Source organism: Python bivittatus, unplaced genomic scaffold (genome assembly GCF_059951505.1).
Source record: "Python bivittatus isolate LINGU-HERP-01145 unplaced genomic scaffold, Pbiv_v1 ctg000080_np1212, whole genome shotgun sequence".
NCBI lineage: Eukaryota > Metazoa > Chordata > Lepidosauria > Squamata > Pythonidae > Python > Python bivittatus.
The window spans coordinates 61,209,676-61,224,460 of NW_028277035.1; the positions used below are offsets into that span (position 1 = coordinate 61,209,676).

General features: G+C 41.8%; 1 protein-coding gene across 1 annotated transcript in view; it reads left to right on the forward strand.

Annotated features, from left to right (window-relative positions):
* Positions 1 to 14,785, forward strand: part of CELSR3 (cadherin EGF LAG seven-pass G-type receptor 3) — a 105,137-nt gene that overhangs the window by 73,269 nt on the left and 17,083 nt on the right. The window contains exons 21-29 of the mRNA XM_088134239.1: positions 989 to 1,138; positions 1,836 to 2,016; positions 2,200 to 2,367; positions 7,155 to 7,281; positions 8,543 to 8,749; positions 9,422 to 9,596; positions 10,410 to 10,522; positions 13,653 to 13,732; positions 14,172 to 14,298. Of these exons, the coding sequence (XP_087990365.1) occupies positions 989 to 1,138; positions 1,836 to 2,016; positions 2,200 to 2,367; positions 7,155 to 7,281; positions 8,543 to 8,749; positions 9,422 to 9,596; positions 10,410 to 10,522; positions 13,653 to 13,732; positions 14,172 to 14,298 (1,328 nt within the window). The remainder of the gene's footprint in view (positions 1 to 988; positions 1,139 to 1,835; positions 2,017 to 2,199; positions 2,368 to 7,154; positions 7,282 to 8,542; positions 8,750 to 9,421; positions 9,597 to 10,409; positions 10,523 to 13,652; positions 13,733 to 14,171; positions 14,299 to 14,785) is intronic.

Genomic DNA, 14,785 nt, shown 5'->3' on the forward strand with positions numbered 1-14,785 from the left:
GAGGATCAGACAGACTGGAAATTCTTTCATTTCCATTTTTGCTGAAATTCTTATTTGACTACAGGCAAGTTCTGTTTGGCCCATTTAAAACCATCAGCACAAATATTCATACACGCTTTTGTGTACATTTCTGAAACATACGTATATATTTTTGTGCACTTTTTCAAGTGTTCACATTTCTTGCAAGTTCCTTTGATTACTTCTAGGCATTTTTTTTTTTTTAATGACATGTTTTCTCCTACTTTTGGAGCTGTGAACTGGATAGCTAAGCTTTGAAATAAACATCTTTTGTGTGACCAAGCTGTTCAGTGTTTCCATATATATTTTAGGTATATTATTTTGTATAATAATCCTGATGCAATGAATTTTCTCTTATATTTGTGTGGCTCTCTAAGATTAAGGAAGCACTTTGGAAAGTAGCCTGAGAACATGAAACATACAGGTAGTCCTCGCTTAGTGCCCAGAATTGGAGCAGCAACTCTGCTGATAAGCACCGCAGTTGCCAAGCAAAACATCATGTAACCATGACGGGCTTATAACCTCAATTCCCCTTCAGTTGTTAAATGAAACCTCACGTGACTGTCACTTACAAATTTATTTCTGCCTTCTCTATTAACTCTACTTGTCACAAGCCAGTTGCAAAGCACACAAATGGCAATCACATGACTGCAGGATGTTGCAACAGTTGTAAATGCGCACTGGTTGCAAAGTGCCTGAATGGCAATTACATGACTGCAGGAGGCTGCAACAGTCATAAATGTGAGGATTGGTCACAAAGCTATTCTTTTACACCGTTGTAACTTTGAATGGTCATTAAACAAGGCAGTCAGTAAGCAAGGACTACCTGCACTTCATAAAGAAGTCAGCCATTTCTACTTGCAGCTTTAGACACAACTAAACAATTATGTTTGTTTTGTTTTTAGTCAGAAGCTGGAACTCTCTCTCAGACCTAATGCCTGAGGCCTTTTTTTTCTTCTTCCCCACACAGTGCTCAGCATTGATCGCATGGAGAACCACACCCATCTCAGAAGACGTTATCCACGTTATCACAGTACCCTCTTCCGTGGCCAGGCCATGTGGGATCCCCACACACACATAGTTCTCCCCCACTCCATCCTCACCCCCCACAAAATAGAAGGTGAGTGACAATTTCTTCTGAACTTCCCCATACCTGGTCCAAGGGAACTAAAAGGAATGGCCCCCATCCTTCACAAAATTTGCTTTAGAAACCTTGTTTTCTTTTTTCTTTCTTTTTCTTCTTTTGCTATACTCTGGGCAGTGCCATAGAGGAGGCACAATGGAAAGAAGCCTTCGTCATTACAGAATTCCCAGCTGAGAGCTTTCGTGTCTCTTTTGGAGACTGAGAGTGAGCTGTGGCTTAATTTCTTGCAAGGGTGATTAATAGCTCATGAGCCAGAGGCTTTATCTGCCATTAGAGAAGATCCTAGTCGAATAGCTGGTCCCTGATTGGGAAGCACCATCTACTCAGCCTTAAAGTGTTCATTCAGAAATATGGCACACCAGTATTCTGGGGGAAAAAACAAACTTTATTTTACTTCAGAATGGCTGAACATGGCCTGTGATGCTCCCAGGATACAGCTGAGATCTGAATATACAACTAGCCTTTCCCACCTGGAACCACCCTCCAGATCTGTTATAGATCTCCCATCTTCCCCAATCCAACATATCAGGAGCAGGCAGGTTGGGGAATGTTGATTTAAGATTCTTGGGAGATAACACACTGACAACCCCAGGTATTTCCTTCCTTGGCCTTTGTCTTTCCTCAAAGGCAACTGTGCTATTGATTCCTTCTTGTTTTGCTGTCCCAATTCCAGCTCCCACCATGACAGTAGCTGCATCAGTTAACACTGAGACCAATGATACAATGGAAAGTCCTCCCCCAAAGCATTCTGTGCAAGAACCCGAGCCTGCTGTAACCATCCTCATTCTCATCATTTATCGCACTCTTGGTGGGCTTTTGCCTGCCCGGTACCAGGTGGATCGGCGCAACCTTAGGTACTAGTCATTCCTTCTCTACTGAGCTTTTTGTAGCCTGACATGTTCTACCAACTTTAAATGCCTGCTATTTGTTTTATGGATAAAAGGCAACTTGTTTGTGATCAACAATATCTCCTGTTATCTGAAATAACCCAAGCATGATGGTGTTGCCAAGTAACAAGGCTTCTTGGTTCCATACAGGTTGCCCAAAAATCCTGTGATGAACTCCCCCATTGTGACTGTATCTGTGTTCAGCAACCACACTTTTCTCCAGAACAGTTTGGAGGAGCCACTCATGCTAGAATTCCGCCTGCTTGAGACAGCCAACCGCAGCAAGCCCCTCTGTGTTCAGTGGAATCACTCTAGCCAGTAAGTTGACTATGGCTCTGGTCTCTCTTTCATGGGAGCCATATATCCATCTATCTTCAGTCTTCTGGAAAAACTTGCAGGGCCCATGGAGCAGATTGTTGTCCTTCAAGATAGAAAGCTTAGGTTCTGCTCTATTCTTCCCCCTGCTAGACTTTTCCAGATAGGTTGGAATACAAATCCCATTGCTCACTGCTAACTCATTGATTGCTATATTGAATGGGTATTATGGAAATTGTAGCAGGTCTGTGGAAAATGCCTGTCCCTGAGTCCTCCTCTGCTGCACTGCCCACAGGTAATTCATAACTTTTGAGGTGAAAAAACATTAAGTTTGAATCATCTCCAAAGGATGAGAAATGCTGTGTATTGGGACTCACAGCAGAGCAAACAGTGTTATTTCTGATTTCCAGTGTCTGTACAGAGTACTGATAACAGGAGAAGCTGGCAATCCTAACATGGGAAAGCAATTTGGCCATATAGATATCACAGAAATTTGGTGGCAATTATAATACTAATTGGAATGTAGAACTCAGAGAATATTACCTGTTCAAAAGAAATAGACCCAAAATATAGGGAGGTGGGATGGCATTGTATGTTAAGTTACTGTATGTCTGTGAAGAAATACATCTCACTGAATATTGAAATCCTGTTGAATGCATCTGAATAAGAATAAAAGGAGTTGAAATAGAATACTAGTGAAGGAATTTACTACATGAGTTTGCTACAGGCAGAAGATGAGGCACTTCCATAAGTAACAATTGGAATATTCTCCAGAAATACTAAACAGAAATAGTGGGAATCTGGCAAGAAAGTTGGAAAACTATTAGCAGTTGAAGAAACAAAAACAATGGAAAAATATTTCTGGAATTCATGCTAAATATATGTACTGGTTCAGAATCTATTAATCACCAGTTCTTTGATTTTTATACTTAATTATATAAATTTAAGACTTCTGCTACCACACAACAAATTGTAAACTGTTGTGGAGATACTGAAATGGAAAAGATTTTTTTCAAGAACATAAAAACATGTTGGCACCACCGCTGTCTTTAAAACGGGTAAGAAACAGAAGTGATACCACTGTCCAACATGATTAGTGCAAGAAGAAACAAGGGGATCAGCTGTCCTGGACCTGTTCCTCCCCAACAGGAACTGAACAGTGAACTGAAGATGTCAGTCACCTTGGGGTGAATATGTCATGTTGTGGTTCAATATGGCATGGGGAGAAAAAGCTGAGAGAAGTCAACTTGGAACTTGGACTTCAGGGAGGGAGATTTTAATGAGCTCAGGTGAAAGCTGGACAGTATACAAAAGCTTGAAATCCTAAAGGATGAACAAATTGAAGAGGGATCCTTAAAAACACAATACTGAATGCACAGGTATAAATGATGCCCAGAAGTTAAAAAGGGAAAAGCATTTAAATGGATGAAGAACAAGCTCACTGACAAGCCAAGACGCTAAAAGGAGATGTATATAAAACAGAAACGGAGGCTGATAATTACAGAGTACAAGCTGCCAGATCACGTCTGTAGGGACAGAATTAAGAAGGCTGAAGCTCAGAATGAGGAAGTATAATCACTTTATGTATTCCAGACTGATACAGATCTTTGGTCTACTTTAAGCTTCTAAAACAATTTTTATTGCACTGGACATGGCAACAATCCTGGAAAAAGGGAGAGACTTCTAACAAGTTATTGGCTTCCAGATTTAAACAAGTGAAGTAATGCAACATTATACCATTTGTTTGGAATGCAGATGAAAATGTCTATACAGATTTCAGACTCATTAATTAACATAACACATTAAATTGAAAACCGAGTTTTATTTCAATCTATATAATAACAATTATGTATCAACAGAAAAGGAGATAGATTTGTTTTCTTTTGGTTGTTTTTTTTTAAAATGGGTTTGGGTTTTTGTCTCCTATTTACAAGAGGTTTAGAGTGAAGTGTTCCCCCCACCCCAATAAATTCCTATCTTTCAATTTCAATACGGCAAATATCCTGGCTATTTCCAAGTTGGACAAGGACTCTTCTAGCCATAGACCTATTTTCTTGATAAATATGGATGCTAAAGTTTTAACAGCTACTTTGGCCCATGCATTATAAATGATTGTTTTAATTATAGTGCACCCAACTCAGACTAGGCTTACATAGGGCCATCAAGCTCCTGACAGCATTAGATTTTTAATTGATGTTCTTACTTTAATTCATATAGACAAAACCCAGTAAATCAAATTTATTTGGATGCTGAAAAAGCCATTGATATGGTTTTCTGATAGTTTTTATTTACTTTGTGTTTCCTCAAAGTCTTCCATTTTGGATTCATATGATTTATTCAACTCCTAAATCACAGGTGATTATTAACAGTGTGCCTCATCCTTGGTTCAGTTCATATCAAGGTAAACACCAAGAATACCCTTTTCTCCCTCTTTTAATTTGGCTTTAGAACCCTTGCCTACATTATTAGAAATTGTGAAAATATCAATGGAATTAGAGTTGAGAAGGGCAGAGTATAAGATCTGATGATATGCTGATAATATGCATTGTAGACAGATGAGAAACACTGTTGCTAATTTTATTTCATTAATACCTGAGTTTGGTTATGATATAAACTGGAATAAATCAGACTTGCTATCACTGGGTCACAGTTACAACCTAGTAAATATAAGGACCAGGATTTTAGGTAATGTTCTGATTTCTTTATGTAGCATGGCACAAGAATTTGAAATGAAGGGATATTTATCAAATTTGCAAATGGCATTAAACTAAGGGAATTAGCTAATATATCAGAAGACAGAATTTCAATTCAAATTTATCTTGGCAGACTTAAACATTAAGCCAAATCTAATAGGATGATAATTATAACAAATGTAAGGTCTTCCAACTGGACAGGAAAAATCAGATACATAGGTACAGTGTAATGGGAGACCTAGCTTGGTGGCAGTACATGTAAAAAGGATTTAGAAGTACTAGTGGACTATCAGCCAGACATGGGCAGGTAGTTTGATGTAATGCAGCTAAAAGGTTCATGCAAGGATTATCCATCTGAATATTAGGAAGAATTTCCTGATGAAAAGAGCTGTTAAACAGTGAAACAGTCTTCCTAGAACAGCATGTTCTATGTTTTAACAGAGTGAGAATAACTTTGGGTGACATGAGGAAGAGCTGCAGCCTAGACAGTGGTCAGGCAAAAGATATCTCAGCCCACAGAAGGAATGGAGTTGTGGAAAGCATCTCATAAGCATCTCCCTAGTAGTCTGTAGTCCCTAGTTCTGGAGAGTAAAGGCAAGGGAGGGGAAAAGTACTTTCAGACTTGCAAGATGTAACCATTCAATAAAGGTAGAGTTAGTACTCATGGTTTTGGGTTTTTGTCTGGACTACTTCGAAGGGCTGACATAGAGTTTGAACTAAATGATCTAATGATGCCTTCTACCCTTACATTCTATGATTCTGTGGGAGGATGTCATGACTATTTCTGACTTAGAGGAGTCTGAGAGAGAATCCTGCTCCAGGGTAGATGGTTGGATCCCAGCCTGAGGAAACTCTGAGCACTCAATCACCTGAGGTTGATCCACCCAGTAATCACCAGGAGCAACTGCCTTCACTCTCAGAGGATGAGGAATTGGAGCTGGAAAGACTACCCAGGCCTAGAGCGTGGAGTGTGCAATGGAGAGCAGAGCAACAGCACTCAGCACATCTCCTTGCACGCCAGAGCCATTCTCAGCCTTGATTAGCTTCACTGGCACAGATTCTATTTAGGAGCAACTGCTAACCTGGCTCCCTTCATTGGGAATAACTGCTCTGTTTACCGGCAACTCTGTTGCACCCCAAACTCTTGCTCATGGAAACCCTGCTCCTTTGGACCCGGACTGGCTGATGACTTACGAACAACGCTATGACCCCTGGAGTGTGCCCTGACAAAGCTTCTGCCCACCACTTGGACTTTGCTTATTGGGAACTGGCCTGTACGTTTCCTAAGGGATTTGGGACTGCCTGAGACTATGTGCGCATCCTCATACCTGCCCTGCCTGCCACTGCCATAATTGCTTAACCAAAGTAAAACTCTTTGAGCTGTGCTCCTTTGCATGTGCATATGTGTGAGGCCTGGGACAGGACAGACAATATCGAAAAAAGAAGGTTGCTTTTATGATTAGGGAGTGTGTGATCATCACTGAATAAACTTCATGTGAAATACCCAAATATAAGTAAAGAGTTTATGTGTCACGTTAAAACAGATGTCATTCTTTTAAAAAAAGCATGTTTCAAATGATTGGCCATAAGTCATTGGGCAAAATACAGTTCATACAAGTGTTCATGATTTCATATCATTTGAAACAATGATCCTTGTTGATTTGTTTGCTTGTTTATGTATCCCAATTTATACCTAAGGCAGCTTTTCAAGCAATTTATAAGATTCTTTCAGCAAAGTCATATTTTAAGTGAACTGAGATAACACGGTGGTAAGATTATTGGTCCTCTTTGGTCCCCCCTGTGAAATCCTCACTGTTGAGAATAAAATAAATCCGGTTCAGGCATCTGCAGGTGGAGGTCTCAATTCCCAGCATTCCCTAGCCAGGTGAAGTCTACACATCTTAAAGTTGCTAAGATTGAGAAACACTGATTTAACCTATGATAATGGAAAACCACATCTGGCCTAAACACAGTCATTGTCTAACATTCATCACAGTATCTATGCAAGTATCTGTATTCTTGTCTCTAAAAGAAAATGAAACATTAAGACTCTTTCCTTTGAAGCCCGTTTTTTTATGGATTTCTTTGTGACTGCAGGATTGAGCCCACTGGATTTTGGACAGCACGGGATTGTGAACTTGTGTACCGAAATACCACTCATGTCCGCTGCCACTGCTCCCAATTTGGTACTTTTGGGGTGCTGATGGACAGCTCCCATCGAGAGGTAACTAGGTTTCTTCAGCAAAGGTCTTCTATAGGGGTGAAGAAGCCAGTGAAGAAAACACCATAGTAGTCACAGCATATCTTTGGTCCCTCGTGTGCTTGCTCGCTGGGTGTTGAACCAAATGTACTGCAAAGGATGAGAGAATGTGTAATGTCAGTCCATTTTTCACCCCAGCCTGTTTATATCTCATATTATTACATGATTGGGAGAAAGGTCCCTATAACAGCATAGCTGTTTAAGATCATTGGGGAAAACAGAATTCACCTCTGTTCACACATTTTCACTTTTGGTTATAAAATCAAAACTTTGCGTGTGTATCTGCTTTATATATAAATGCCATGTTGTATCTCATTTGATCCTAGAAGAACATGGCTTTGATAAAAGAACATAGATAGCTGGCAATTAAAAAATAATTTTAAGGAAGATGTATGTAAGTGTGTGGGGGGGGGGAAGCCTCCAAGCAACTTTGGCCTCATTATTATGAGCAGAAACAAGAGAATGATTAGACACTTGCCAAAATTATTTTATCAAAACTTGAGTCTGGAATTATACTTTCTCCTGGGTTTTATTCTTTTGAAATTGTGTGTGTGTATCCATGTGTGTGTGTTCTGATCTGTCTTGACTATCTTTATATATGTTGCTTTTCATTCTTGAATAGGGCAGTCATCTGAGTATCCAATGGACACTCTGTCATGTCTAGTTCATTTCTTAGAAAGACCACAATTGACACTTTTGTTCTGCTTGCTGCATCTATCGCCATTTATCATTCTATGTGATACATATGTATTTTTCATTTGCAAAGCTGTTATCAGGCAAAAAGTAGGGATGGTAATATTTTAAACAAAACGGGCATGGATTTATGCCTCAGTAGGTGGCAGCACCTGCCTGCCTGGCCTTCTCTAGGTCCACTCCCTAAACTGGTTCAGGCCTGGTTAGTCCTGGGTGGGAGGCTACCAGGGAACATCAAGGTTATAAGCTAGACTGAGAAGTCAAAACCACATCTCTGGAAGTAGACAGTGACCAACCAGTGCTATACCATTGCCAAGAAAACCGCATTGAGGTGTCCATGAAGTTACCAGTAGTCAAACTTGATTTGAAGGAAGCATTACCTTTAATGCAAAGTTCTATTTTTAGTGGTTTTGATGGATTCTTTTCTTTTTTATTGTGATGGAATAACAATCTTAAGATGTTGGTTTAATAGACATCTATGGTACTAGCAAGCTATCTGACTTATCCTCTTGTGCTTGGTTTTTCCTTACAGCAGCTGGAAGGTGACTTGGAGACACTGGCCATTGTGACCTATTCCTTGACATCTCTTTCTCTTCTGTGTTTGCTGCTGACCTTCTTCTTTCTGATATGCCTGAAAGGTCTCAAATCTAACACTCGGGGCATCCATTGCAATATTTCTGTCACTCTCTTCTTCTCTGAGTTGCTGTTCCTCTTGGGTATCAATCATACTGAAAATCAGGTGAGACGGAACAAAGAGGAGAAGCAAGAGCCCTGGGGGTAATATATTTGGAAACAAATGGGAGCTTCATTGGGTGGAAATCAAAACGCCTAAGAAGACCTCATCTGCCAGAACTTGAAAAGTAGGAAATTAGGGTTATAAAATAAGTGAGTTGGGGATTGGACCAACACTTGTGCTAATTTTACAAATTGTTCATATGTTGAAATATTCCCAGACTGTGCATGTAATCTTATTAGATATTCAATTTATTAGATATTTTGAAATCCTCATTCAATATCCAGCAGTCTCTGCAGCAAGCTGTGATGATGCCAAAATTATGTTTGTGGTGATATCATGCCCAAATGTTATGATTATGTACATGCAGTTTGATGTTTGACACAAGTACACAAGTCATGACATACTGTATGTTTGATCATTTTCCCCTCTTGCTCCTGATCCTCCTCTGTAGATGTCAGTACCAAACACCACACTCTGTACAACAGTGACAATCATGTTAGAGAAGCAATTTAGATTAGAGAGCATATGGTATTGCAATCCAACAGACCACCACCCCCAACTCAAAGGAAAAATTAAGAAAAATGTTTTACAATATTAATTCCAGAATAAATTAGTCATCTACAAGCATGATGTTTTAGTTGACTTCTTTGGATGGTGTTGATTTTATTTTTTCAGTTCCTCTGCACGGTGATCGCTATCCTGCTGCACTACTTCTTTCTCTCTACTTTTGCTTGGCTCCTTGTGCAAGGCCTTCATATTTATCGCATGCAGACGGAAGCTCGCAACATCAACTATGGCGCTATGAGGTTCTATTATGCCATTGGCTGGGGGGTCCCTGCCATAATCACAGGTAAGTACAGATGTGCTTAAAATAGAACAGCTTTCCCAATCCAGCACACTCCCCAGACGGTCCTCCAAGTTCTATTCCGGGAAATTGGGAGCTGCAGTCCCAGCACTGGGTTGGAAAAGGTTGATTTAGAAAGGCAGGATGGATCCTGCAGTAGATCTGTTAAACAGGCAGGATGGATCCTGCAGTAGATCTGTTAAACAGGCAGGATGGATCCTGCAGTAGATCTGTTAAACCTGCATAGTTGTAAAGCTGTAAAGTAGCTTACCCCACCTTCTGCCCTCAAGATGTTTTGGCCTGCCCTCCTAACTACCCTCCCAGCCAGCATAGCTGGTTGAAGATGACAGCAGTTGTAGTTTGTTCCAGAGAGAGGGGGAGGGAGGGGGGGGAGAGAGAGAGAGAGCGAGAGCGCTGTAGTTTGTTGCAGTTGGAAAACCTTCCAGATTTAGGGGAAACTGCATGTAATCATTAACCCCCCAAATTAGATTTTGATTGCCAGTCCTTAAAATGTGCCGAGACTCTTTGTTGCATTCTCAACTTTGAGAGTCCATGATCTAATTTGCTTTTATGAGGTGACTAGGAACAATGTCCAGATAAGGTAAGATACTTCTCAGAGTATCCATGCAGATAAATAAAATCTGAAGTAAGACTTGTGGAGAGTTCTGCTTGCAACATTCCAGCTTCTTCATCATCAGAGCCAAGAAAATCCAAGAGAAAAAAGAGAGACAGTAGCATTTTCACAGGGATGTGCGACATTCCTTGATCAGGGGCATGGAAATTGTGCTGTACGATTTATTTTATTTTATTTTTGATCAGGGTTATCAGTTGGTTTGGATCCAGAGGGCTATGGGAACCCAGATTTCTGCTGGATTTCTATCCATGACAAACTGATCTGGAGTTTTGCAGGGCCCATAGCTGTTGTCATTGTGGTAAGCACTTCTCACGGTTGATCTATATTAATCAATTCTGAAAAATTCCTGAATAGTCGGAGCCATGCAAGTATCCAGTTGCTTAGCCAGGACACTAGGTTGAAGGTCTTTCTTTTCCATGCTCAGCATGTCTGCTCCCTGATTTGCTGTTTCTGTGCTTCCTTTTCTTGTCATGACTATATGGATTTTTACACCATGTTCTCTTTTCTACTTTCTACCACTTTGTCTTTATTTTCCTTTTATCAGCTCTCTCGTCCTGTTCCTGGAGATTAGCATTAATGAATCTTTTTCTTTGGGCCGCTTCTGTTACACTTTTTACACTTTTTGGAGTCTATCAGAAGTCCAGAAAGGAGTTAGTGCCCAGAAGGCTTGTACAGTCAGGACCAGAAATATTGGAACAAGGGTAACTGTTTTGGCATTTGGCCTCTGTACACCACCACATTGAAGTTGAAAGGAAACACACCCAGATGGGAACGAAGTCAGGACTTTCATCTGTAATTCAAGGGGTTTGACAAAAGTGGGGCACTAACCATTCAGGCTTCAACTGAACCCTGGTAAGACAGAGTGGCTGTGGGTACAGGGGGCCTCAAGATCTAGGAGTTTATCATCTTTGGTTCTTGAGGGGGTCACACTATCCTAGACAGACCCGGTGCATAATCTGGGGGTTCTCCTGGACTCACGACTCCTGTTCAAAGAGCAGGTGGCAGTTGTGGCTATGAGGGCCTTTGTGCAACTTCGTGTTGTGCAGCAGTTATGCCCCTTCCTCGATCAGGAGGCTCTCCACATGGTCACTCATGCCCTGGTCACCTCCCAGTTGGATTACTGTAACGCGCTCTACATAGGGCTACCCTTGAAGAGTATCCAGAAGCTACAGCTGGTGCAGAACGCAGCGGTGCGGACAGTTCTGAATGCCCCTAGGAGGGCACATATAACACCACTGTTACAGCTGCATTGGTTGCCAGTTTGCTTCCGGGTCCAATTCAAGGTGTTGGTCATCACCTTTAAAGCCCTTCATGGCACAGGACCAGGTTATCTAAGGAGACGTTTCGCCCTGGTTACTTCAGCCCGCCCCACTCGGTCCAGCAGAAGGGGCATGTTGCAGACCCCACCAGTCAAGGAATTTCAACAGGTGGGGTCTAGGCAGAGGCCCTTTTCTGCTGTGGCCCCCCACCCTATGGAACAATCTGCCTCCCAAGGTCCAGTGTGCCCCCACTCTCATGGCCTTTAGGAAAGGGGTGAAATCCTGGCTGTGCCAGAAGGCCTGGGAGCTGGATGGGGGCTCACACCAGTGGAGGTGGCTTGTGGGGTGATTGACCTTGCCCCCCGCTTTCATCTTGAATGTTTTTAGTTTTTATGTACAAGGTTTGTTGTTTAGATTTGATTTTTAATGGATTATTTATTTTAACTATTTATGGGGGATTTTTAATTGTTGATGGGGTTTCTGATTTTCACTGTGAGCTGCTCAGAGTCACCCGTTGGGGGGAGATGAGCAGCATACAAATTTAATAATAAATAAATAAGTAAGTAAGTAAGTAAGTAAGTACAGCCAGTGGCATACACACACACACCCATCGTTGGTGGCTCATAAGTAATGGAACGAATGGCTGACAAGCAGCTGCATGGCCAGGTGTGGCCTGTTTCCTGGGTACCCCATGACCAATCAAGCAGATAAAAGGCCTGGAGGTGGTTCTGAGTGTTACATTTGCATTTGGTAGCTGTTCACTGGACCTCTCAACGTGAGGTCCAAAGAGGTGTCCATGCAAGTGAAGGAGGCCATCATTAGGCTGAGAAAACAAAATAAACCCATCAGAGAGATTGCAAAAATATTGGGAGTGGCCAGTACAACAGTTTGGTACATCCTGAAAAAGAAGGAATTAACTGGCAAGCTCAGCAACAGCAAAAGGCTTGGAAGACCACGGAAGACAACTCAAGTGGATCATCACAGAATTCTGCTCATGGTGAAGAGGAACCCTTTCACAACATCTAGCCAGGTCAAGAACGCTCTTGAGGAGGTAGGCATGTCATTGTCAACATCTACAGTCAAGAGATGGCTTTATGAATGTAAATACAGAGGCTTCACAACAAGGTGCAAACCACTGGTAACACTCAAGAACAGAAAGGCTAGATTAGACTTTGCCAGCAAACACCTAAAAAAGCCTGCCCAGTTCTGGAATAAGATTCTGATGAAACCAAGATTAATTTGCACCAGAATGATGGGAAGAGAAAAGTATGGAGAAGGAAAGGAACAGCTCATGATCCAAAGCATACCACATCATCTGTCAAATGTGGCGGAGCAGTGTTTTGATGTGGGCTTGTATGGCTGCCCATGGAACTGGATCACTGGTGTTTATTGATGACCTGACTGCTGATAAAAGCAGCAGGATGAATTCTGAAGTGTATAGGGCTATACTTTCTGCTCAGATTCAGCCAAATGTTGCCAAACTGATAGGACGCCACTTCATATTGCAGATGGATAATGACCCAAAACATACAGCAAAAGCTACCCAAGTGTTTCTCAAGGCAAAGAAGTGGGATGTTCTTCAATGGCCAAGTCAGTCACCTGATCTCAACCCAATAGAGCATGCTTTTCACTTATTGAAGACAAGACTGAAGACAGAAGGACCCACGAACAAGCAGCAGCTGAAGGCAGCTGCAGTAAAGGCCTGGTAAAGTGCCTCGAGGGAGCCACTCAGCATTTGGTCATGTCCATGGGTTCCAGACTTCAGGCATCATTGACTGCAAAGGATTTTCATCCAGGTATTAAAGGCGATCCTTATGTTTGTCATGATGTTGGTTTGTTCCATTACTTATGAGCCACCAATGATGGGGGGGGGGTGTATGCCACTGGCTGTACTTCCTGAATGGTTAGTGCCCCACTTTTTTCAATCCCCTTGAATTACAGCTGAAAGTCCTGACTTTGGTCTCATCTGGGTGTGTTTCCTTTCAACTTCAATGTGGTGGTGTACAGAGGCCAAATGCGATTCCAGTATTTCTGGTCCTGACTGTATTCAGTGCACAGTGCATCCTTTGGGGGGGAGGGGGAGGAATGGTACAGAGAGGATAAAGTTGGTGAGCATCTGTTTTGCTTAGTGCCAAAGCTACTCTTACTAACAACTGAATTTGTTTCCAGATGAATGGAGTTATGTTTCTTCTGGTGGCAAAGATGCTGTGCTCACCAGGCCAAAAGGAAGCCAAGAGGAAAGCTGTGCTGTGAGTATTAATTAGTTGTAACGATCTGCTGAGGCAAAAACTTTCTCTGTAGTTAAGCTTTCCTTTGTGCAAGCATCTGTGCATCAGTGTCCACCTTCTCCATAAGTGTCTTTCCTCTTTTAATTAAAAATAAAAACACCTTGCCTGCTGTCAGTCTTGAGATGTTCTCCTTTCCAGTCTTGCAGATGTCCTCTGCCTCTTCAAAAATGGTGTTGCTGGGGGCAGGAACTGTGAGTCTTATCATTGCTCGCTTATTGCTTGAGCCATGTATGTTGGGGCCATTTCCTAGAGCATTATATGGGTCTATGTCTGGACTATGGTGAGTGGGCTAATGCTGCTGATCATCCTGCAACAGTGTCTCTTGAAGTGTAGTTTAACCACAGATTCTAACCTCCATGTCTGCCTCTCTGGGTGGCTCTTTCTCTCTGTCTGTCTCCAGCATGACGCTGCGAAGCTCCTTCGTTCTGCTTCTAGTTATTAGCACTGCTTGGCTCTTTGGCCTCTTGGCTATCAACAACAGTGTCCTGGCTTTCCACTACCTCTACACTATCCTCTGCAGTCTTCAGGTAACTCTCTGAACTAGGGTGATGGTTAGGTGAAAACTATGGAGCAGTCAGAGAGGAAGGTGTCTGTGTTCTGCTGGCAACTATCCTGCAGAGCTAGCTAATCCTCAGCAGTTCCCCAGACGAACCTTCAGGCTGCTGTCTGGGAAACATGTCTCCTTCACTTATACTGAAGATATTGCAATATTCTTGGATCCAAGGCACTGTGTCTGCAAATCTTCATGCATGTTTCCATGGATAGTCTTACGTGCTTAGCTGGTGTAATTGCTCCATTTTTGTGTGCTAATGATGTACTGATATAAACAATTTGCAAACAGAGTTGGATATTTGCAGAAGACTGCAAGAGGTGCAATATTATTTTTTTTTAACTTCATAAGCATCACCAGACAACAAGCACCAGTCAAAACAGCAGATGGAGTGATGGAGGACGATAGTCTATCAGTTGGAAACAAAAACACTGGAATCATTTAATTATCATTAGAAGGAGCAA